The 24306-nt window shown below is 46.5% G+C and overlaps 3 protein-coding genes and 1 pseudogene across 3 annotated transcripts; all 4 read left to right on the top strand.

Annotated features, from left to right (window-relative positions):
* Positions 1 to 318: 318 nt before the first annotated feature.
* Positions 319 to 6091, top strand: LOC101755387 (annotated as a pseudogene).
* A 1196-nt stretch (positions 6092 to 7287) lies between these two features.
* Positions 7288 to 10356, top strand: LOC101775632 (heat shock cognate 70 kDa protein). The gene is made up of 2 exons (XM_004979868.4): positions 7288 to 7549; positions 8824 to 10356. Exons 1-2 carry the CDS (start codon positions 7336 to 7338, stop codon positions 10164 to 10166), a joined length of 1557 nt encoding a protein of 518 aa, XP_004979925.1. The 5' UTR covers positions 7288 to 7335; the 3' UTR covers positions 10167 to 10356.
* Positions 10357 to 11197: 841 nt separating this feature from the next.
* LOC101755795 lies at positions 11198 to 15558 on the top strand. The gene is made up of 4 exons (XM_012848280.2): positions 11198 to 11947; positions 12043 to 12265; positions 13897 to 14252; positions 14523 to 15558. Exons 1-4 carry the CDS (start codon positions 11198 to 11200, stop codon positions 15528 to 15530), a joined length of 2337 nt encoding a protein of 778 aa, XP_012703734.1. The 3' UTR covers positions 15531 to 15558.
* Positions 15559 to 22342: 6784 nt separating this feature from the next.
* Positions 22343 to 24067, top strand: LOC101756191 (probable E3 ubiquitin-protein ligase ARI5). The gene has a single exon (XM_004980792.1). The coding sequence runs from the start codon at positions 22343 to 22345 to the stop codon at positions 24065 to 24067; it is 1725 nt and encodes a 574-aa protein (XP_004980849.1).
* Positions 24068 to 24306: the final 239 nt, after the last annotated feature.

Below are 24306 nucleotides of genomic sequence, written 5' to 3' on the forward strand. Positions count from 1 at the left end.
AGTAGCAGCAAGAACCCAAAAAGGTTCCAGATGAGTGTTCTTATCTCTATTTTCCCCGATTGTTTTTCTGCGAAAGGACAACAGTAAAAGTGATCAAGTGCCTGCTGTCGACTGAAGACGATTCCTTTTTTCTAGAAATAAAAAAAGAATGGGCTAGTAGTTAGCTGACCCATAGCAAGTGCCTGCTAATTTGTTTTCCTTCTTCACTCATTATTTATTATATTACAAGAAGAAGATCATCAAGTTGACTTGGCGTGGTCCTAATTCTTTTATTTTAAACGTGGCTCACAGCCTGTCACCGATCGATAACGCCCTCCCTCTTTGATTGTTTCTATATACTTGTTGAGCTGTTGATTAGAGCTCATCAAGCACGCTTTGTGCAGGGTAGCTACCTAAGCCGGATCGGAGGAAGCTAAGCCGGCCGGCGGCGAGAAGAAAGGAGTAGAGCCAACAATAACAAGGTTGGTATGCTTAGCTTCCTTCTTGCTTAACCAAGTTCGATCACTGTGCATGAGAAGAAGCTGCTAGCAGTGATCGAGAAGGCTGTTTTCCGATCTGATCGATGATGTAGCTGATCGTGGTCAACGACGCAAGATGGCCGATATCGCACTCGGCAGCGTGGAGAGGGTCGTGAAAGTCGCGCTCGCCATCAAGACGGCCGTGGAAACGGCTGAGCAGAACAAGAAGGATTGCCTGGACATCGGCAAGCTTGCGGCTCAGGTCATCTCTCAAACGGAGCGGCTCAAGGAGAAGACGGTGGACCCCGCGATGCGCGATGCGCTGGAGGCCATGGCGGATTGCCTCAACGATGCCCTCCTGCTCATCGCCAAGTGCCACGGCAAGTGCTTCCTGCTCCGTTACCTCAAGGCCAGCGACATGTCCAAGCAGCTGCGCCGGGCACATGATGAGATATCAAACAAAATGCTGCTGGGTATCTTAGCCATCGGTGTCGACACAAACATTGCTTTGGCCCAACGCACACAGGTAACTTTATGGCTTAACTAGTTAATTGATTAATTGCGAGCTATTAATTGGTAACACACACCTGAGGTCCTGAGCTGTTTGCTTCAACTGTGTTCTTTCTAGACAAAAGATAGAGTTTTCATAAGGTTCTTAATCTTAGCAATGCAAACTATAGAATATAGATAGATCTGAAGAAGTGAATCTCAGATCTGAAGCCATGCCAAATTGAGCATATAATTTATACGAGTTAGACAGTTTATCCCTTTTCTATAATGGGCCTGGCAGAACCCATATATAAAGTAGCTAGGCCCATAATACTTACTAATAGAGTAGAAGTAAGACCCCATTATATTGACTCACTCAGTAATCCTAGATAGATAGATCGAGCAGCAATTAATCACATCTTTTGCACATGCTGGGTATTACTCTTATTTTTTGCACTTCAGTATGCAGGACAGGCGGAAAACCCACAAAGTAGTCAACCAAGAACCGATCAAGCTAGGTACGTTAAGATATCTGCGGTGCAAATTCATGTCACATTTTGTTGTAAATTAACATTTGCATTAATTTGGATGATATAATTAAGATGTGGACTAATAACCTTTCTTCCTCTCTTTCTTAAAAAGATGCCATGGCAGTACAGTGTAATGTATCCTAGGCTTCAAACAAACATGCAACGAAATGTTATCAACTAGTACTGTAACCTTAACTTACAATGCAAGTTCCCAAAGTTACTAACTAGTTTAATTTGGAAGATCAGACATCAGCCGTCCAAAGCAGGACACAAAGCAGGATGTTGAAACAAGGACACATCACTCTAAACTGAACTTAAACTACTGACTAATGGCCCTTTAGCACTCACGCTGACAAAATTAAGGTTATTATATATGCGATTTGAATCGTTAAGTATGCAACTTTTTATTCCTTTGGCTGCTAGCTGTTGCAAGAGCACTGCACGAGCTAAGTATATAAGGTACAGTATTCCAATATTTCAGCTGGATTATTCATTTTTTACATAAGCAAATTAACTATATAACCATCCACATAAGTTATGTACGTAAGTACATTTCGTATGCCCTAGAGAGCTAGCTAGCTTTTCCAAACGCGCCTCTCTTATCTATTTCAAGGGACTACTCAAAATAAGCATTTAAATGATTTTTAAAAAAAAAATCCAAACTTGCAATATGTCAGAAGGCCTCTTAGTTTGAATTTTCAATGGCAATAGCAGACCTGGAGTAACGAAAAACGACAAAGGGAAGACCATGGTAGCAACAGTAAGAAGGGCAGAGTCTGATCCCTTGTCAGGTAAGGTGTGCCAATGCATTTCTGATCAAAATTATTATTTCTGATCTTTCTGACTAGTGGTATATATGATCCGTGCACGCATGGCCACCTCTCCATCTCTATCATCTTGTGTTCAAGTTAGGGGGAGAGGGGTTAGGATTTTTGGCTCCCTGCTGCCTTGGCTTAGAGGAGGGCTGAGGGGCATTTGGCTTGGGGTGGTTATGGATGTTTAGTCCATACCCGGCGTGATCGAAAATAAGTGCACAAAAGGGGTACCATATGTATATCATCTATCAATAGTGCTTACCACTTGACCCCTTCGAATTGCATAGTATCACAACTACTTCCGGTTTCAGGTTTGCATAACTTGAACTATCGTCTGCTTCCCTGACAGGCATTGCACAGTTCAGTTTGTCTTAGTTGGAGGCTGCTACAAACGACTTCTCAAAAGATAGTTATGATAAAAGAGGCTACTACAAGGTACTCCCTTGCTTCGTTTGCTAATTTTGTGTTGGATTTTCGGACAATCATCGTTGTCACATTTGATCGATTTGCTACAAGGTATAATTAAACACATTTCATGAATTTTAAAAAGATGATGCGATTGCTTTCAATTTCTTGGTACAACATGGCTTTTCCCGACCCATAAGGTTCGACTTGACATAACTGTAATATTAGTTGTCGGGCTCAAAGGCCATGACATATACTAAAATGGGAGTATCATACCGGAGTAAAATGATCTTTTCCATAGATTAAAATATGGTTAGCTACTCCCAAACGTATTGTTTCTTTGGCTACATACACTGCATATTCCACCGTAGCATGATATTGGAGTGATTCGTGTTAATGTTATACTATTACCAAAAAATATTATCCACGGTCTCTTTTTTCACCAAAAAAAAATAACTTCCGGCTTCTGCACCAAATAGATTTACACATAGCTATTAAAACCATAAAAATCCAAATATATGTACTTAACAGGATTTGAACCCTTGTGGGTGCAGTCAACTGACTCCTCGCAATTCCCAAATCTCTCTTCCCCCACGACTCAAAACCAGTGAATGTGAAAAATTGTTGTGCCTAGCAGCTACTTGCTCCAGCTGCATGCTGAGGACAAGGAAAGGGATCTGTAGGTAGATGAAGCCTGGACTGCGCATGACCTCCAAAGATCGCTTGGACAGCAACATATGGGGCGCATCCATTGTTGTCTGTTGTTGTTGACATAAACCCCTTGGCTTCAGGAGCACTAGGACTGGTGGGCGAGCGAATTGGCGAGTTGGGCAAGGATTGACATGGGCGTGCGGTTGTAAAGCTTGGCCAATTATTGAATGAAGGGCACTTAGGCTATCCATCTCTATTTAAAGCTATCTTATTATCTGCATCAAGAGCTAAAAGACCTTACATAAATAAATGGAGCGAGTAAGACCCTCTTTGGATCAGCTGGAGTGAACAGAAAGCTAATAAAAAAAAAGTTCTAGTTCATTCAAACGGACTAATTTATATATACATCTTAATTGTAATCTAGTTTTCAAGTTATAAAAAGCTGTCATTGGGACTAGTAGCCTTATTTCGATAATAACTGCAAAAGGTAATAAGTGCAAAAGTAACATCACACTCTAAATTAAAACTGCAGCACGACACTATGATACAAAGGGTTCATATTTTTCTTTCAGGTTTATTGTCATGAAATGAATCATAACTTTGTCTTTTCTGCCAAAAAATAACTTGTGTTTTATTTTTTCAGGGTGTATTATTGCACAACGGACTAGATGTTGTAGCCGCCATCAAGAAGATTTCAGTCTCTAATGATCTGGAACTGCAGCATGAGCTCAGTATTCGTGCAAAGCTTCAACACGGAAACATAGTTAAACTTCTGGGATATGCCAAAGTTGAAGAAAGGCTATGCTTTTTGGTCGAAGAATACATGCCGAATGCTAAAAGCTTGGAAAGCATTATTAATGGCATGTCCCCAAGTAAAAATACTACTTCACATATGGACCTAATTTCTCTTGTTCTCACAATATATAATAACTAATACTTTCTTCTTCTTCTTCTTTTTTATATTATGCAGCATCTCGTCTTGATTGGCCCTCCTGTTTCAAGATAATTCAGGGGATAGCAAAGGGCTTACATTACCTACATAAGCAATGGGTTCTCTATATGGATTTGAAACCAGCCAACATCCTCGTCCGTTCAGATATGGACCCTGTGATCGTCAATTTTGGATCATCTGTAGTGCTGGATGGTGATGATGATACGATCCCTGGGGACGCCTTAGTGGGCACATTGTAACTGCATGGAGCTCATTGCTTTCAATCTTTTTCATGTCTCTTCTATAAAATTATTCATTACTTTTGTTTTATCATTCAGGGGTTATGTCGCTCCAGAAAAAATTAGGCAAGCTAATGTATCATTGAAGTCTGATGTGTTCTCTTTTGGAGTCATCCTCTTTGAGATCATTACCGGCAGGAGAGTTTCACCATTCGATGATCTACCAGAATGGGTGAGTACGTATTAAATTTAGAAGCTTGATATGAACACCAACTTCTTCATTACTTCTTGTAGAACTAGCCAATTATTAACCCACATAGTAGCGCAGTTAGTATATTAACATTCATCCATTTTATCAAACTCAAGCTCCTGCAAGGACTACAAATTTTAAGAAAGATAATTGTTAGAAATTCATGTATAAATTCATGTAATCAAAATTGATTCCCCCCCATCCCTCCCTCCCTCCCTCTCCCTCTCATGATATTTGTTCCTAGCAGATACAATGAGGATTAATATGGAGACTTTAAAAAGAGCCTCTAATTAATAATAGTAAGATGATCCCTACGCTTACCAGTACTAATATAATTAATCATCAGAAGTCTATGTTAAAAATGAAGATATAGGTCCATGTCATGCAAATTTAACAACTAACAACTATAGTATTGGCACAACCAAATTAACCAAACTTGTTGTTTACTCAAATTTTTCGTTGGTTATTTTTTATATAAGATTACAAAGTTCCTTTGATTTACTTATGGCCTACGCAATTTCATACCATATATGATTTCTCGTGAACAATGAAGATTTAGGTTTTCTATTTCTTAGTTTTGGTATATATATCTTAAGATAAAATACCTACTGTCGGTCCCTTGAACTATAAGAAAAAATACCCACTGTAGATGTGCCCTTATAGATAAGGACAGTGGTGGATCCAAATATTACAAGTGTTTATTAACACCAGAAATGTTAAAAGTTGCTTAAACAAATAAATTTGCTGCTTGGAATGGGCGTTTTTTTCCTAGATGGAATCCGGAAATGCAGCTAGGAACATGTTGCTTTTTTTTTTTTACCTAGACTGCCGGATATTGCAAAGGTTATTTCCTTCATGTTGCAATTGCTACTCTTTCTTGTTGCGTCCAATGGGAACTTTGTTTAGACGCTAGCTTTTTCCCTTATTTATATCACAATCTTGCACTGCACCGTACCGCACCGATTATTTGCAAAACTATGCTTACCTTCATTGAAACTGTTTTTTTTTATGCAGAGTTCAATTGAGATGATTAGATCAGTGAAAGGGTTATTTGATCCGGCCCTAGCTGACGAGTCTCAGCTAATGAAGATTAACATGTGTAGAGAGGTCGGATTGAAGTGCATTGAGTGGGATCCGAAATGTAGGCCTACCATGGCGGATGTTCTTGAGATGCTAAACAGCTAGCTAGTAAGAGTTGCCGCCCGTAGTGCCCCAGATGAGGGTTAAATTGCTATGATACCCACCACGGACATGGATTACATTTGTTCCATATTGTAATACAACAAGAGAAGTGGTTTTCACTTCTATTACATCATTCACTAACAGCTTGTCATGATCAGTACTACGGTAGTGGTGTTGACTGTACTGTACAAAAATAAAAAAATACTGGCTGAGTTATTGAGAACCGATAGTGGCGCCATCTATCACTACTGGTTGGTGCCTCAAATCTGTAGTGTACGTGATACCTCAACCAACAATGACTATTGACTACTGGTCGAGGGCACCAAGCAGTAATTAAAAATCCAACTAACAGCATAAGAATACGGGCACTTTCAGGTTTTATGGATTAAACTGTTTTCAGTTTGTTCTTATTGAATACTATAGGCTTATTCCATAAATACTTAAAGATAACTTTATAAGGTTATTTTGGTCATTTCATCTTAGAAAATACAAAGTTTTGTTTTCAAATACTTGTCATTTGTTACCACTTATTTGTTTTGAAATACTTGACCCTTCTTGTTTGCCGAAATAAATGCACTTTTCTATTTTTTTTCTTTATAAGAATACTGCACGAATGTACTAGAACACTAAAGATGACTTTATCAGTATATTTGGTCATTTCATCCTTAAGGCCTCTTTGGAATGGAGGAATCTCAAAATGTAGGAATAGGAAAAAAACATAGGAACAGAGTTGCATGATATTTGAGATCCTATAGGATTTGAGAATGTAACAAAGTTTATAATAGGGTGTTTGGATGCAATATAGGAAAAATAAAGGAATGAGAAGAGACAGATTGACACAAAGGAAAGTTTCCAAGTGGTTGTACCTCATGCTAGATTTCCTCTAAAATTCCTATGAATTAAGCCATTCCATAGGAATTTTGAAGGATTCTTTGTTCCAAAGGGCCATATAGCAAAAATTTCTATAGGATTCAAATCCTAAGAAACTTCTATATTGCAAAGGAGGCCTTAAAAGTTGACTTGAGTTAAAGTTGGCAACTTGTATTAAAAAACGGAGATTGTCATGATAACCATGCCTCGGTCCAAGACTCCATGTTCCCATTAACTTAAATACAGAAGTTTTAGTATTTCCTCTTGACATTGGATTGTCTTTGTTTTTCCTTTCTGACCGGAGCACTCTCCACCCTGTCCCACGCGCCCAGCACCGTTGAACCAGCATCCAACGGTAACAACCCCATCCAAGGAACGTTCTCGAATTCGATCGGTTCTGACTTCTGACCTGAATATAAAAATTGCCGCCTTATCTTCTCCCTTTCCGTCTTCCTCCACTCCTGTTCCCACCTCTCGGCTAGCGCTCGGAGCAAGCAAGGTTGTGAACTTGTAAGATGGCCTGGAAAGTCCCTGATACTGCCATTGGGATCGATCTTGGCACGACCTACTCCTGCGTCGGCGTCTGGCAGAACGGCCGCGTCGAGATCGTCGCCAACGACCAAGGCAACAGAACCACCCCATCCTACGTTGCCTTCACCAGCTCCAAGCGCCTCATCGGGGATGCGGCCAAGAACCAGGCCGAAATGAACCCGGCTAACACAATTTTCGGTGAGTGCCGTCCGAGTCTTCTTTGCCTTGTTACTTTGCTAGTCAACTCCCTCCTCGGCTCCTCGCAGATCTTCCCCATTCCTTTGACTACTGTACTGCTACCTGTTTCTTTTTTCTAGTTCTTGAATTAGATCCGTGTATCTGAGGGTGTACTTGGTAATCTTCTACTCGTTTAGAACTGCATGCCGATTCTGATTTTACTTGCTGCAGTTTTGTGCGGCTTTCTGTTGCATTGGGCGCTTATTATGTCTATTGTCTGTGTTATGCTGGCAGTGTTATTGTTCTTTTTTTTTTCAAGAATACATAGGAGAGCTGCCTATCTTTGTATTAAGAAGAATGAGTAGAATTGTTACAACGCGGGCCTACCGGATAGTGTTATTGTTCTCAACCCATGTCCATGTGGTTTATTGCTTTGGCAACTTAGATCTGTGCATGGTTACTGCCACTGGATATCTCGCTCTGATTAATTCTGCATCGCACCATGGTTAGTTGACTTTACTATTGTTGTGGGTATGCTTTTGTGTGGCCTTATGTTTTTTTTTCTGTAACAGCAATGTCTTACATGCGTTCTTTTTGCTACACCACTAGTACTATTCATCCCTTGACTACTGTTCGGCCATCAGTCTGTTTAACCTTGATGATGAACAGAGTATTCTTTGATAGAAGAAATACCTGCAGCTCAGATGATGATAACTCTGGATTATGATCTGATCTCCCCCTCTGTACAGCTTTAACTTTTTTTCACCCAAAAAAAAAAGGTTTCTTCTGTGGCTATGAGTATGGCAAATAACAAGGGGGCACTGATCGTCTTGCGGCACTGCTTGCTCCTAAATGAACCTTCTGTTACTGTATAGCCCTAGCTTTCCTAGTTAGTAATTCGGTGTAACCTGCCTGCTTGGCGCTTTATTTTTGGGCTCTAGGTTGGAACAAACGCGAGGCCTAATATTTCTAGTTAAGGTCAGTTTTAAATGCAAGATGATTCTTCTAAGTTCTTTACAATTTTTTAAGAAAGTTTTTTCGTCTGCATGCATGACAGTGTTTGCTAAATGTTACCTACTGCCATTTATAGAACGTCGTTGCATCCTATAGAATATAATGCACTCGGATTGCAGGAAGTTATTATTGCTTGCACTAGAATAACATTAAGTAATTTGTCTTGCCCTCTATTCAAGTTTGGGTGATTAATTTGTATTGGTGATGTTTTATATTTACTTCAAGCACCATTTCTTAGTAAAATTAGTACTGCAGTTACTGACGTCAAATACTTTCTGCAGATTCCAAGCGGCTCATTGGTAGGAGATTTACTGATGCTTCTGTACAGAATGACATTAAGCACTGGCCCTTCAAGGTCATTTCTGGACCTGAAGACAAGCCTATGATTGTTGTTAAATACAAGGGTGTGGAGCATCAATTCGCAGCTGAAGAGATTTCCTCAATGGTTCTCGTCAAGATGCGGGAGACTGCTGAAGCCTACCTTGGCAGAACCGTCAAGGATGCTGTTGTCACTGTTCCTGCTTGCTCCACCGACTTGCAGCGGCAGGCCACCTGGAATGCAGGAGTGCTTGCTGGTCTTAATGTAATACGTATCATCCCTGAGCCGACTGCTGCTGCTATGGCTTATGGCCTTCACAACAAGGTTAACGAGTGGGGTAATCGGTTAGAGAATGCTCTCGTCTTTGACCTTGGAGGTGGTACCTTTGATGTCTCCCTTGTCTGTATCGAGTATCAGATGTTTGAGGTCGTGGCCACAGCTGGTGACCCTCACCTTGGTGGTGAGGACTTTGACAACCGCATGGTGAACCACTTTGTCCAAGAGTTTAAGAGAAAGAAGAAGAAGGACATCAGTGGCAACCCCAGGGCTCTTAGGAGACTGAGGACAGCCTGCGAGAGGGCCAAGAGGGCCCTCTCCTCCACTAAAGAGACCGTCATTGAGATCAGTTGTTTGTATGAGGACATCGACTTCTACTCAACTATCACCCGTGCCAGGTTTGAGGAACTCAACATGGATCTCTTCAGGAAGTGTATGGACATTGTGGAGGACTGCCTCAGTGATGCTCGCATGGACAAGAGCTCAGTTCATGCTGTTGTTCTTATTGGTGGCTCCTCTAGAATTCCAAAGATTCAGCAGCTTCTCCAGGAGCTCTTCAACGGGAAGGAGCTTTATAAGAGCATCAACCCTGACGAAGCTGTTGCCTATGGTGCTGCTTTGCAGGCTGCTATTATGACTGGACAGGACCACAATTCAATTAACGACCTCCTTTTGTTGGATGCTACCCCACTTTCTCTTGGTTTGGGGACGAAAGGGGGCGACATGACAGTGATGATTCCAAGGAACACGTGTATCCCCACCTTGAAGGAGATAGTCATATCTACCGACTATGACAACCAACCTTGTATCTGTATCCAGGTTTACGAGGGTGAAGGGACCAAGACTTGCGAAAATAACCTGTTGGGCGAGTTTGAGTTCTCCATTCCTCCAGCATCCAAAGGCGTTCCACAAATAATTGCGGGCTTCGGGATCGATACCAACGGTATCCTGGAAGTCTCTGCCAAGGACGAAACCACTGGCCAGAAGAAGGAGGTCACCATCAACAAGAGGTTCCATTTAAAACAATAATTATTTAGTCAGTAATGATGGAATTAATATGCAGATTTTTACAAAATATCGTAAACAATATCTTGTGGTGCGTCATATGTATCATCATAATATGCAGAGTACTCATCATGTGTAAAACTCTGAATGCAAGACACTCAACAAGCATTGTGTTGTGATTAGAATATAATTAAGAATGTTATGAACTTCAAAATATGGAGTCCTAGGACAGTGCTGAGCAATATTGTGCCTCCGTCCATCAGGGTTTATCCTTGAAGAAAAAGGGGGTTTCCTGGCTCCGCCGCTGTGACTCACAGCAGAAGGTGCTTGCGGGCATGATCATTCAGTCCCAATGGTTCAGTGGTGCAGATTGTATCTGCTTATTCTGACTTACGCTCTACACAGATGCAGAATGAAATTTGCACCTCCAATATAGAAACTGGGAATAATTGAAATCAGGTAAAGAATGATCAAGCAATCCACCGGGGAGGAAAATGTGCGTGTAGCCACTAGCCAGGCGATGCAATCCTGTCCCAGATTGTTCAGCGACTCGGTGTGACATTGTGTAATCTTGTCGGTTTAGAATCCCAATGAGACCGAGTTAGAGGCGGTGGCTTCCTCAATGATATCATTCAAATTGAACAAGGCACCTGAAAGCATGACATGTTAGATGAAAGAGTTCTAGAAGAATCTGCTGTGCGTATCTTGCCTTGTGTAACAAACCGTGTATACAGAGAACAGACCAGACCTTTAGGATCTCATTGAGAATAGATTGGCATGTAATTATAGGCTACCAAATATAGCTCCTTGAGTTACGGACTGTGATCTGTGTACACCTATTTGTATGCCACGGTTGGAGCTTTTCCAACTATCAATTGATTCAACACGCATCCGCCTGGTACCCAAGATAGGGGCCGGCGTTCCTCCACCTGCCCTCTGATTCATCTAACATGGTAATCACAGCCAACAAACACTAGAGTTCATCTTGTAGATCTGCTCCTACCATGGCGAGTTCTTCTTCGACAGCCAACATCAATCCGCTCGCAGGACTCACCATGGCTGAGAAGCTCACGAAGACAAACTTCACCCCATGGAAAGCGCAAGTGAAGTCTGCCGTGTGCGGCACCATGCTTGAAGACTACCTCACCGGAGCAAGCAAGGCTCCTGATGCAGAGATCATCATCAAGGGAGCCGACGACAAGGAAGAGAAGAAGCCGAACTCGGCCTATGCGCTGTGGCGAGCTCAGGACCAGCAGGTTCTAAGTTATTTGCTGTCAAATATATCACCTAGCGTTCTGACTCAGGTTAACGCAAGTGAAACAGCAGCCGAGGCTTGGAGAATCATCGAGGGTGTGTTCTCATCTCAGTCCCAAGCGAGGGCTGTGAATGTGCGCATGGCTCTCTCCAGCACAAAGAAGGGCAGCATGACTGCCACGGAGTACTGCAACAAGATGAAGAATTACGGCGACGACATGGCGGCCGCAGGACGGCGGCTCAAGGACGACGAACTCGTCGAGTATATCCTCGCTGGACTTGATGAGGATTTCTCTCCGCTGGTCTCGTCATTGATCACCAAGACGGAACCGGTTTCTCTTGAGGAACTTTTCTCACAGCTCCTTGCATTTGAGACACATCTGGAGCTGTTGTATGGCAGGCGCCATAATCATGGCGGCTCAGCAAACTACTCCGGGCGTGGTCATGGCGGATCACGCGGCGGGTGCTCGTCCTCTCATGGACGTGGACGGGGACAGCAAGAGGTGATGGCAGCTTTGGTCAGCATCAACCGCCACGCCAATTCAGCAATGGTGGGTGCCATGGTGGCTACAACCGTGGCGGCAACAGCAGCAACTATAATCAGCGCAACCTCTACAACACCACCAATGACAAGCCGCTTTGCCAGGTGTGCTTCAAGCCAAATCACACCACTGCTGAATGTTGGCATCGCTTCGAGGAAGACTTCGTCCCCGACAAAAGACTTGTTGCTGCTGCTAATCGTGCACCAGTAGATTCTACCTGGTACACCGACACTGGAGCATCCAAGCACATCACCGGAGAACTTGAGAAGCTACACATCCATGACAAGTACTGCAGCACGGATCAGATCCACACCGCAAGCGGTTCAGGTATGAACATTAGTCATATTGGGCATGCCACTATTCACACCCCTAGTAATCATGATATTCATCTACGAAATATTCTCCATGTTCTAGAAGCTCAAAAAAATCTTATTTCCGTTCATCGTCTTGCCACTGATAACAATGCTTTTCTTGAATTTCACCCGAATTATTTTTTGGTAAAGGATCAGGACACGAAGAAGGTCATTCTTGAAGGGGAGTGTCGCCATGGTCTTTACCCTCAGCACCATCCAATAAAAAAGCCTACATCGCCACCAAAGTTCCCTTCTCACGGTGGCATAGTCATTTGGGTCATCCTTCGTTAGCTATAGTGAAGCAAGTTATCAGTAGGAATAAACTCCCTTTATTAGGTGAGGCATCTAGTTCTTCAGTTTGTGATGCCTGTCAACAGGCAAAGAGCCATCAACTCCCCTACACTAGATCTGATAGTAAGTCTAGTTCTCCTTTGGAGCTCATCTTCTCAGATGTATGGGGTCCTGCCATTGAGTCTGTAGGGAGATATCGCTATTATGTAAGCTTCATTGATGATTTTAGCAAATTTACCTGGATCTATCTTATTAAGCACAAGTCTAATGTTTTTCATAAGTTTCAAGATTTTCATGCCATGGTAGAACGACAGTTCAATAAGAAAATCCTTGCTGTGCAGAGTGATTGGGGAGGAGAATATGAGAGACTTAATTCCTTTTTTACTAAAATTGGCATCGTGCATCACGTGTCTTGCCCTCATACACATCAACAAAATAGCGACGCAGAACGTAAACATCGCCATATCATTGAAGTTGGCCTTTCTCTCCTCTCATATGCTTCCATGCCTCTAAAGTATTGGGATGAGGCTTTCATTGCTGCCATACATCATATTAATCGCCTACCTAGCCGTGTCATTCACTTCACAACTCCCCTTGAGCGCCTCTCCAACCAGAAACCTGACTACTCATCCATGCGCATTTTTGAATGTGAATGTTGGCCTCACTTACGACCCTATAATTCTCACAAACTCCAATTCCGATCGAAACAATGTGTTTTCTTAGGATATAGCATCCTCCACAAGGGTTTCAAGTGTTTAGATGTTGCCTCGGGATGTATCTATATCTCACGTGACGTGATCTTTGATGAGACAGTATATCCTTTTTCCCACCTCAATCCTAATGCTAGAGCAAAGTTACGTGCTGAAGTTATTCAACTACCACCAAAAGTTTGGGTCCCAAGTTCCTTATTTAGGGGTGAATCTGTGGCTAACCCATATGCTAATGTTTCATCTAACCGTATTACTGAGTTGTCTGATGAGCAGGAAGAAAACTTGGCGCAAAATCCTGAAGACAACAACTCAGAAGAGCTCGCCGGCGCAGCTAACATCACGCTGCCTCCGGTCACTGAGCACGAGGAGGATTTGCCTCCTGCTGCTGCGGCACCAATGGTCGCATCGTCTTCGGGAGTTGAGTCTGGCTCGTTGCTGGCTTCAGGGGCGATGGAGGCCCTGTCTGGCAGCGACACACGATGAACACAGACTACACCGGCGCCCGCACATGCGACCGAGGGGGGACAGCGTCAGCCCGGACTCTCTGCTCCACTGGATTCTGCGCACGGTGATTCGCTGGGATCCTCTGTGTCATCGCCTGCAGCCGATCCATCATCGCCAAGAACTAGGTTACAACATGGCATCCGGCGTCCCAAAGTCTACACTGACGGAACTGTTAGGTATGGCCTCCTTGCTAGTACTGGTGAAACCAACAGTCTTGATGAAGCCTTAGCAAATGATGATTGGAAGCAAGCTATGCAATTAGAACATGATGCTCTTATGAAGAATAAAACATGGCATTTAGTTCCTCATCAAAAAGGCATGAATATAATAGGATGCAAATGGGTATACAAAGTTAAGAGGAAAGCTGATGGTAGTCTGGATAGATATAAAGCAAGGCTAGTTGCTAAGGGATTTAAACAGCAATATGGCATTGATTATGAGGATACTTTCAGTCCTGTAGTAAAGGTGGCAACCATAAGAATTATTCTGTCTATTGCTGTTTCTCGAGGCTGGAGTCTGAAGCAACTTGATGTTCAAAATGCCTTCTTGCATGGTTATTTAGATGAAGAGGTGTATATGCAGCAACCACCAGGCTTTGAAGACTCTACCAGACCCAAATATGTTTGTAAGTTGGACAAAGCTCTCTATGGTCTTAAACAAGCTCCTCGAGCTTGGTATTCACATATAAGTGCTAAATTGATGAAGCTGGGATTTCAGGCACCAAAGGCTGATACTTCTTTATTCTTTTATAACAAAGGTGACGTCACTATGTTTGTTCTAGTTTATGTGGATGACATCATTGTAGCTAGCTCTACAGAAAAGGCCACGACAGCCCTGTTACAAGATCTAAAAGCAGAATTTGCACTTAAAGATCTAGGGGAGCTTCACTATTTTCTGGGCATTGAGGTGAATAAGATACGGGATGGAATTATTCTAACTCAAGAGAAATATGCTACAGACTTACTTAAGAGAGTTAATATGGCCGAATGTAAACCTGTTACTACACCTATGGCATCAAGTGAGAAATTGTCCTTATATGAAGGTACTCCTCTCGGTCCAAGAGATGCAACTAACTATAGAAGTGTTGTAGGAGCATTGCAATACCTTACTCTTACTAGACCTGATATTGCATTTGCTGTTAACAAAGTCTGCCAATTCTTACACTCACCAACTACTGTGCATTGGGAAGCAGTAAAGAGGATTTTGAGATATATAAAGTATTGTACACGGCTGGGACTAAGAATACATAGGTCACAATCTACCTTGGTGAGTGCCTTTTCTGATGCAGACTGGGCTGGTAATATAGATGACACGCGATCTACAGGTGGTTTTGCTGTCTTTCTAGGATCAAACTTAGTATCCTGGAGTTCAAGGAAACAACCCACTGTATCAAGGTCTAGTACTGAGTCTGAATACAAAGCAATTGCCAATGCTACTGCTGAAGTGATGTGGATCCAGATTTTACTATATGAACTCAAGATTAATTGCCCAAGAGCAGCTAAACTATGGTGTGATAATATTGGTGCAAAGTACTTGTCAGCAAACCCAGTTTTTCATGCTAGGACTAAACACATAGAAGTGGATTATCATTTTGTCAGAGAACGAGTAACTAGAAGACTTCTGGATATTGATTTTATATCTTCAGGTGATCAAGTTGCAGACGGTTTCACCAAGCCATTGTCAGTTCGGTCTCTGGAACAATTCAAGTTCAATCTCAACCTATCTCGGCTGTGATTGAGGGAGGATGTTAGATGAAAGAGTTCTAGAAGAATCTGTTGTGCGTATCTTGCCTTGTGTAACAAACCGTGTATACAGAGAACAGTCCAGACCTTTAGGATCTCATTGAGAATAGATTGGCATGTAATTATAGGCTACCAAATATAGCTCCTTGAGTTACGGAGTGTAATCTGTGTACACCTATTTGTATGCCACGGTTGGGGCTTTTCCAACTATCAATTGATTCAACACGCATCCGCCTGGTACCCAAGATAGGGGCCGGCGTTTCTCCACCTGCCCTCTGATTCATCTAACATGACACCCTTCTGATGCTTCAGTCTTCGGAAGCAAGGAGCGGCCGAATTCAGAAGCATTTACACGAACACCTTACGGTCGTCTGAGATGTGTGAGAACATAAGGCTTGACGCCGCCTTGGTTCATGTTAAATAAATGGTTTAACAACTGAATCCATTTCGTTGGTTCATATGAGAAAAAAAGGCACAGATTGTGTGGCTTGTCGCCGCTTACTAGAAAGATGCATCCTTCATTTCAGCAGTGTACCCATCAGGTCTGAATGCAAGACCTATGACAGTTCTGACTGCTGAGCAATATTGTGCCACCATCTGGGTCTATCCTTATGTCAGTGATCATCTGGATCCACAGCACAAGCTGCCTTACACTCTACACATATGCACAACGAAATTTGCAGCTTCAAATAGAAATTGGCTGGGGAAAAAATAAGGTAAAGAAATGATGCCTGGAACTTTACTATTCTTATCGATCAATCAATCCAGAAGGGAGCAAAACGAGCCACACCTGCAGAGGGTTTCTCAATCGGAGAAGAGCTATGTGCTTATGTATAGGTGCAAATAAAAGACTGGAGACAAACAAAAGCAGAGATAGTGCATAGGAATTTACCTCAAACAGAGCAATGGGACCTAGTGTAGCACTAAACAAATCCCATAAAGGCCCAGATAAATCTGGCGTCTGAATCACCGTCTCCTCTGATCACCAGTTCACCACGGACATGCTTTTCTGTTGACTACTGTACACTGGAGACTAGAGGTAACTTGGCGATGCAATGCAAGCCTGTCCCGGAGTGTTCAGCGACTCGGCATGGCAGGTTGGCAATGCCTGATCCTCGCAAGTTCAGATTTCCAATGAGACCGAGCTTATCAGCTACTCCTCGACTTACACATCGACGCCTGAAAATATGTCATGCTCAGCCGTGCCTGTCCAACTGTTCCAGAAGCAAGGACCGGACGGCTTCAGAAGCATTTCCACGAACACCTTGCGGCCGTCTGAGATGGGAGAGGCCATCAGGCTCCATGGCACCTCGTGGCCGCAATAGCTGGCTCTTGTCCTCTCGATCACTAATTGCAAACACGGAAGAGTACCGTATGCAGCTGCAGGAGAAGCACCGGCCGGCTTCCGGCCACGGCGAACATCCGGGCCTGACAACGGCCGCAGGCAGCTCCGGGACGCCACGCGACGGCCGCCCTGGCCACGGGGCTCCTCGCTTGACGACGAGCTGTTGCGCTGCAATTTCTTATGGTTGTTGAAAGCAGAGATACCATGTGGGCTGAAAACTTTATGGTGGAGACAGAGAGTTCAGAGCAGCAGCGATGAGTGATGACTGTAGGAACAGTATGGAGCAATCAGTCTCAAGGAGTAACCATTTCGGCATGGTTAAACTTTCTACCATGTGTTGCAACAATGCTGACCATCACGGACATGGTTTCCTCTTGACTGTAGGTTGGAGTAGGTAGGCGGTGTAAATTGCAAGCCTTTCACAGATGTTCAGCACTTCGGCATGAAGAACTGCATGGTCCTTGAAGGTTCAGAATTGCAATGAAGCCGAGGTATTTCCACGAACACCTTGCGGCCGTCTGAGATGAGCGAGAAGATCAAGCTTCTCGTCGCCTCGTGGGCACAAGCGCTGGCTCTCCATCGCTGATGGCAAACACGGCGGATCCCTAGGCCGCGTGTCTTTCTTCCATCACAGACCAGAGAGCGTTGCCCGTGCACTGAGCACACAGTGGCGACACATTTTGCTCAGATCAGGATATCAGATAGATGCAGCATAGAGGAGCATGAACAGAACGATCCATCCCCCTTCCTGTCTCGGACAGAACAGAACAGAAGGATTCCGTCTAGCGATCCATGTCGCCGATTGCCTGGATACCCAGCGCCGCTCCGGGATGCCAGTTGGCCACTGGACTTCTCGCTTGCCGACGAGCTATAACTCTGCAGATTGCAGCCTGCAATTCATGGGGAGCGGTGGAATGGCCGGCGTATAGGCCCTGCGCTCCCGGCGGACGGACGGGGAGGGCGCCGGCGCCGGCGTAAGGGCGGGAGGAGGAGCGGACACCAACCAGGGTGCTATATGCAAAATCTAGAGTTGTAAATGTAAATAATCGGATCGCGATTATTTATTGTGATCAAATTAGGCGGCTATTAGTAAACAGTAGGGGGATTTATAAAAATATTTGGATCACGATTATTAATCGCTATCCAATATGGGGGCTATTTTGTAAATGTTGCGATCCAATCGAGGGGGGTTATTTGCAAGTATTCCGGGGTCCGCTCATGGTCACGGCCGCCGGTGATGCCGCACCGCCCCGGCGACCTCCGCCGCTCGTATGGCCTCTGTTTCTCCTGAAGCACGAACCACCACGGCCACCGGCGAACGATTCCGGCAACCTGAGCCGCGATCTGCCCCGACGGCAGGCCATCCGCTCCAGCTCGTGTGTAAATCATCGAAAGGCAATTCAACCAATGGTGCGGCAATGAATCAAGAGCAATTAGTTCAGTGGAACTGACAACTGCGATTTTGAGTTCATGGATTCACAAGACTTGTGAAGAACTGAGCACTTCCATTGCATATTTGCATTGCAAAGTGATTCGATCACCTTTCAGATGATTGCTCAACTGTTCGAGCGAAGACTAATCCTCGAATTTTGCTCTGGATAGGTAAAAAACCGATTTTTTTAGATCTGTCGTAAGGAACGTAAAACGGATACTTGAGAAGAAAATTTTCACATTTAGAAACGAGTTTCAGTCGCGACCTATTGCGTACTGTTAGCTTTTTCCGACTGAAATAGAAAAAGAGTTTGAGTCCATTAAATAAGGCATAAATTGGTTAGAGGATATAAAAAGTAGTTTGAGAAAGTCATGGTGTGTTTGTTGAGCTGTGGCTTTTGAAAAATTAGTTGTGAGCTACGGGCTGTGGAAGGTTGTAACTATGAGAAAGCTGAAAGCCGTTTGGTGAAACAGTTATGTCTTTTTGGAAACACATACAAGCGGACCTCACATGTCATTCACAGTCCACCCCACTTAACTCTCTCCCTCTCTCACTTACGAGCGGACCCCACTCATCAGCATCTTCTTCCTCCTCCCTACGCACAGATCGATAGGAGAAGGGAGGAGGTGTCGGTGTTTTAGATCGGCAACCCGCCTAAGGGGTACCCTAGGTGGTCTTTTATGCGGTAAGGGTCATCGAGAATCAAGGAATCAATGTGACGCAAGGAACACGATTTAGACAGGTTCGGGCCGCTAGATCGCGTAATACCCTATGTCCTGTATGTTGATTTGTATTGAGGTATGTTGAGATGTGTATGTCTGTTGGGTCTTGGGTGTTGAGGTATAACCTGCCGAGCTAGGTACCCTTGCCCTCCTTTATATACTCCAGGGGGCAGAGTACTAGTCGGATTACAAGGAGGAGTCCTAGTAGGAGTACACGGGACTAGTCCTAGTCGATTACAGGGGAATCCTAGTAGGAGTCTGACTTCTTCCTTCCTTGCGGGTACTGGGGATGTATCCCCGACAAGCCCCCGAGCGCTTCATAGTCGAATGCAACAGTCTTCGAGTAGTCTTGAGATATTCGCCGAGTAGTCTTGGTGCTCTTCGAGTACTTTGTCAGGCTGAATCTTTCAATGCTTCTCAAAGCTGCCATGAGGCTATGGTGTGCTCAAAGTCTTGATCAACATGATTTTGTAGTCTTCTTGTATGGAGGGCTGCGAAAGTCACACTCCATATGGAGTAGCCCCCGAGCCTTAGGTTGAATCGTAGAATCAGGCTGAGGGTCAAAAATCTTGAATCTTCCTCTTTCGACTTGAAAAAATTGATTGTTGGGTGTAGCTTATCAGCCCCCGAGCCTTGGATTGATTGAATAATCAACCCGAGGGTCTTGAATCTTCACTCAGGTCATCATTCGAGTAGTCTTGCGGCGTCCAGCCCCCGAGCTTATACGCCAGGTAAGTCGTTGGAGCCACGTCGAGTGGTTTTGTGGCGTCCAGACCCGAGCTTGGGAGCTAGCTGAGCCACTGGAGATATTCCGAGTACTTGATTGGTGCTTAGCCCCCAAGTTCGGGAACTAGCCTATGCCGTTGGAGGCATGCTTAGCGTCGCTGAAGCTCGATCTGAAAGAAAAGATGCATACATTATGTAGCATTTTTGTAGGATTTTGAAATTGCTGAAATTTATTCAGTGATCAGTATGAAAGTTGTGTCATGCTTTTATTTCGGTCATATTCTTCCCGAGTAGTTAGCCTGTTATTATTAGGCTCTCAGTCTCTGGGTAGCCGTTGCCACTGCGTGTGTGAGATTGTTGTCTCGTATACGCGTATGGGCTTAGGCGTGACAGATGCGCCCGAGGCTTTCACGAGTTAAGGCGTGTTCTGCTCGAGAAGAATAGTGACCTTAAGAGAAGACAAAAGTGAGAGTAGTCGCTGCTGCGACAAGAAAGAGACTGCACGATTGTGAGTCAAGCTCTTGTTTCAGTTATACTCTTCCCGAGTAGTTAGCCTGTTACGCTTAGACTCTCAGTCTCTGGGTAGCCGTTGCCACTGCGTGTGTGAGACCTTTGTCTCGTATACGCGTATGGGCTTAGGCGTGACAGATGCGCCTGAGGCTTTCACGAGTTAAGGCGTCTGCTCGAGAAGAATAGTGACCTTAAGAGAAGATAAAAGTGAGAGTAGTCGCGCTGCTGCGACAAGAAAGAGACTACGCGATTGTGCAAGAGTTTGCTGCCCTCCGACGAGTAGAGTGCCGTTGTGCGCAAGAGTTTCCGGCGAGTAGAGCGCGTGTTGCGCACAAATGGAAAATAAGGCAGAAAAATAATTTAGAAAAGTGACCTAGCTTGATTTGTGGATGATTGTTGATGAAGCCATGACGGTCGTTGATGAAGCCGTAACGGTTGTTGACGAAGTCGACTAGTCGGAGGCAATTCTGACTAGTTGTCGATGATGCGAAGTTTACCCTCACTAATTTTTTAATCAAGATGAGGAGTTGGAGTAGTCCACCATCGACTAGCCTTGTAGTCAAGACGAGTAGTAGAAGTAGTCGTCAGCGAGCGTCGCGATGTGGTCGGAGTAGTCGGCGGCGAGCCACCCTAGTAGTCAGTGAGTGTCGCGACGTACTCGGAGAAGTCGTCGGCGAGCATCATGACAAAGTAGTCGTCAGTGTGTTGCCGAGCGAAGTAGTCGAGGAGAGTAGTCGAAGTCATTGCCGAGCCGCCCGTAGTCGTCGGCGAGCTCGCAACGTAGTTGAAGTCGTCGACGAGCTGCTCGTAGTTGACGGGGTCGTCGGTGTGCCCGCGACATAGTCAAAGAAATCATCGGCGAGCTGCCCGTAGTCGTCGGCGGGCTCGCGATGTAGTTGGACTTTTGAGTTGTAGTCGAACTCGGAGTCGCTATCGGACTTCGAGTTAGAGTTGAAGCTGGAGTCGCCAACGGACTCCGTGTTGTGGTTGAACCCAGAGTCGTCGTCGGACTCGGAGTCGTAGCCAGACCCGGAGTCGCCGTCGGACTCCGAGTTGTAGTCGGACCCGGAGTCACCGTCAGACTCCGAGTTGTAGTCGGACAGGAGGGGAGCCGTGCATGGCTACGGTGGCTGCCGGCGAGGCCTTCCCAGTGCCCGCGGTCGGAGAAGCTTGCGCCAGTGTCCTAGTCGCCCGCGACGTCGAAGCTCGCACCCGCGGCTGGAGGAGCTCGTGTCGGAGGTGCCCGCGGTGTCTGAGCGTAGGCGAGAGCGGAGGTGCCCACGACCGGAGGAGCTCATGCCTGTGGAGTTGGAGCGGAGGTGCCCGCGGCCGGAGGTGGCCAAGCCCGCGGTCAAGGCCAGCTTGGCACTCGTCAAGGCCGCCGCCGAGGCTGCAGACACCCAGCCGTCCTCCACCTGCCGCTGCTGTCGGTGTGGTGCGGTGGCACCGCTCGTGTTCCTAGTCCCTGAGGAGTACGTGGCGGCGGACCCGGTCTCGCCCATCTTGCCGCAGGTGGCTGCCGCGCAGAAGCGGAGGGTGGCATGCCGCGGTGGGAGGGCGGCGACGAGGTTCTCCCTTGACCTGACCGCCATCCGGAAGAGCGAGTAGCAGAGAGCCTCTCCACGCCACCAATCCCGTTGCGTCGTCTCTAGTGACGGGTCGCTCGCCGATGGTTGACCGGACGGTGTGGCCACGCCGGAGATCGATCTTGAGGAAACGGGAGGTACTCTACATGGATCGGAGAATTGGGCGGTGGCAGACAGGAATAGAAGGGGGAAAAACGAATCGGTATCTCATAATCAATGGTAGGTGGGTAATTTTTTCAAAGTTGCTCAACTCCACAACCGGAGAAAGCATGAGGGAAGTTGCTGTGAGTTTTGCACCGAGGAAAAGTAGCTTTGGCCCAAAACACCTATGGGTTTGCCTCTCCTTTGATTGACTTTTGGCCTTTTAAGTGTTGGGAAGCCCAAGGGGCCCTCAATCTAATTAGCACCACCGTACGCTAGGGTTACCCTAAACCCTCGTCAAGAACGGGCCGGCTTCCCTAGGCCATAAGCCGGCGGCGCGGCATGGCATCCGGCTACAAAAGCGTCGACGGCGAGAGCTCCTGCAACAAGAGAAGCGAAAGAGACGGCGAGAGCTCCTGCAACAAGAGACGCAAAATAGACAGCGACTGCATGGAGGACGACGGCGAGGATTGCATCTATGAATACGACGACGATGATGCCAGCGGCGGCGACTACGACTACGGCGAAGATGCAGATGAATACATGAGCGACGCGGAGGAAACAAAGGTCCACGTCGCCCCAGTGACGTATGTCGTCCTAACCGAGGACGACGTCCTCAAACGGCAGGCGGAGGACACGGCCGGCATCGCCGAGGTCCTCTCGATCCCGCCGGCGTTCGCGGCCTTCCTCCTCCGGCGATACAAATGGATGCCCTCTAACCTCCAGGACGACTGGTTCTCGGACGACCGCCGCGTCCGCGACGCCGCCGGCCTGCCGGCGGACGGCGGCGCCCCCGTCGTCGCCACGGCGCTCAGCCCCTGGCCGCTCATCTGCGCCATCTGCTTCGACCGGTACCCCGCCGGTGCGACGAGATCGGCGTCGTGCTCCTCCCACTTCTACTGCGACGACTGCTGGCGCGGGTACGTCGGCGCCGCCGTCGGCGACGGCCCCCGGTGCCTCTCGCTGCGGTGCCCGGACCCGGCCTGCTCCGCCGCCGTCGTCCGTGGCCTCGTCGACGCGGTCGCCGGGGCCGCCGATAGGGAGCGGTACGCGCGGTTCGCGCTCCGGTCGTACGTGGAGGAGAGCGGTGGCCGGATCAAGTGGTGCCCCGGCGCCGGCTGCTCCCGCGCCGTCGAGTTCGTCGGCTGCGCCGGCTACGACGCCACGGACGTGTTCTGCAAGTGCAGGCACGGCTTCTGCTGGAGCTGCGGCGAGGAGGCCCACCGGCCGGTGTCGTGCGGCACGGTGCGCGCGTGGCTGGCGAAGAACAAGTCCGACTCGGAGACGGTGAACTGGATGCTGGCCAACACTAAGCTCTGCCCAAAGTGCCGGCGCGCGATCGAGAAGAACCATGGCTGCAACCACATAAGTTGCCCCTGCGGCCACCATTTCTGCTGGCTCTGCTTCCAGCCGGCGGGGACGCGGGAGCACTACGCCTGCCAGGGCGATACCTACCGGCCGCGGTTGAACGCCGCCGGCAGCAAGGCCGCCGTCGAGACCAAGGAGGAGGCGACGGCGCGGCAGGCCAGGGCGTCGCTGGACAGGTACCTGTTCCACTACGAGCGGTGGGCGGGCAACCTCAAGTCGCTGGAGAAGGCGCGCCAGGACATGGACAAGCTGGAGAGGTCGGAGCTCGAGGAGATGGCCGCGGTGGTCGGCGTCAAGGCGGTGACGGAGCTCGAGTTCGTGACCGAGGCGTACGAGGAGATCGTCTATGGCCGGCGGGTGCTGCAGTGGGCGCACGCGTACGGCTACTATCTGGACCCGGAGCGCGACGGGATGAAGCGCGAGCTGTTCGACTACCTGCAGGTCGAGGCCAACTCGTCGCTGGAGCGCCTGCACAAGTGCGCCGAGGTGGACAGGAAGGAGATCTTCTGCTGCGATGGCGAGGGCGAGGGCAAGGGCGAGGCCGCCGATGTCTCGAAGGTGATCAAAGATTACAAGAAGGTCTTCAAAGATTACAGGGATAGGATGGTGAACTTGACCGTGGCGTCGCGGACCTTCATGGGGAACCTTGTGAAGGCATTTGAGACCGATCTGCCCGAGGTCTATACAATGAACTTCTAGGGGATTGGATGATGAGTGGGTGGGTGGATTTCCTGTTGCACAGACTTGCTTCGTCAGATTAATGGCCTTCATCAAGAGAAGAACCCTGGATTTTAACGTCGGTAGCGCACATATCCAAGTCGACAGACATGCCTATGGTCTTTCAATTCTTTTTTTTGGTTGATTTCTCTTCTTCTAAGGTTCAGAACTACTGTACTATGTGAATGTTGCAATATGATCTTTTCTTATCTTATTTAAAT

The sequence above is a fragment of the Setaria italica genome, chromosome VIII (assembly GCF_000263155.2).
Source record: "Setaria italica strain Yugu1 chromosome VIII, Setaria_italica_v2.0, whole genome shotgun sequence".
Taxonomy (NCBI): Eukaryota; Viridiplantae; Streptophyta; class Magnoliopsida; order Poales; family Poaceae; genus Setaria; species Setaria italica.

Coding starts and splice junctions, on each gene's coding strand:
- LOC101775632 (XM_004979868.4), top strand. CDS start 7,336: ATGGCCTGGAAAGTCCCTGATACTGCCATTGGGATCGATCTTGGCACG. Junction 7,550..8,823: donor CCCGGCTAACACAATTTTCG/GTGAGTGCCGTC, acceptor TACTTTCTGCAG/ATTCCAAGCGGCTCATTGGT.
- LOC101755795 (XM_012848280.2), top strand. CDS start 11,198: ATGGCTGAGAAGCTCACGAAGACAAACTTCACCCCATGGAAAGCGCAA. Junction 11,948..12,042: donor GCCACGCCAATTCAGCAATG/GTGGGTGCCATG, acceptor CCGCTTTGCCAG/GTGTGCTTCAAGCCAAATCA. Junction 14,253..14,522: donor ATGAGGATACTTTCAGTCCT/GTAGTAAAGGTG, acceptor CAGGCACCAAAG/GCTGATACTTCTTTATTCTT.
- LOC101756191 (XM_004980792.1), top strand. CDS start 22,343: ATGGCATCCGGCTACAAAAGCGTCGACGGCGAGAGCTCCTGCAACAAG.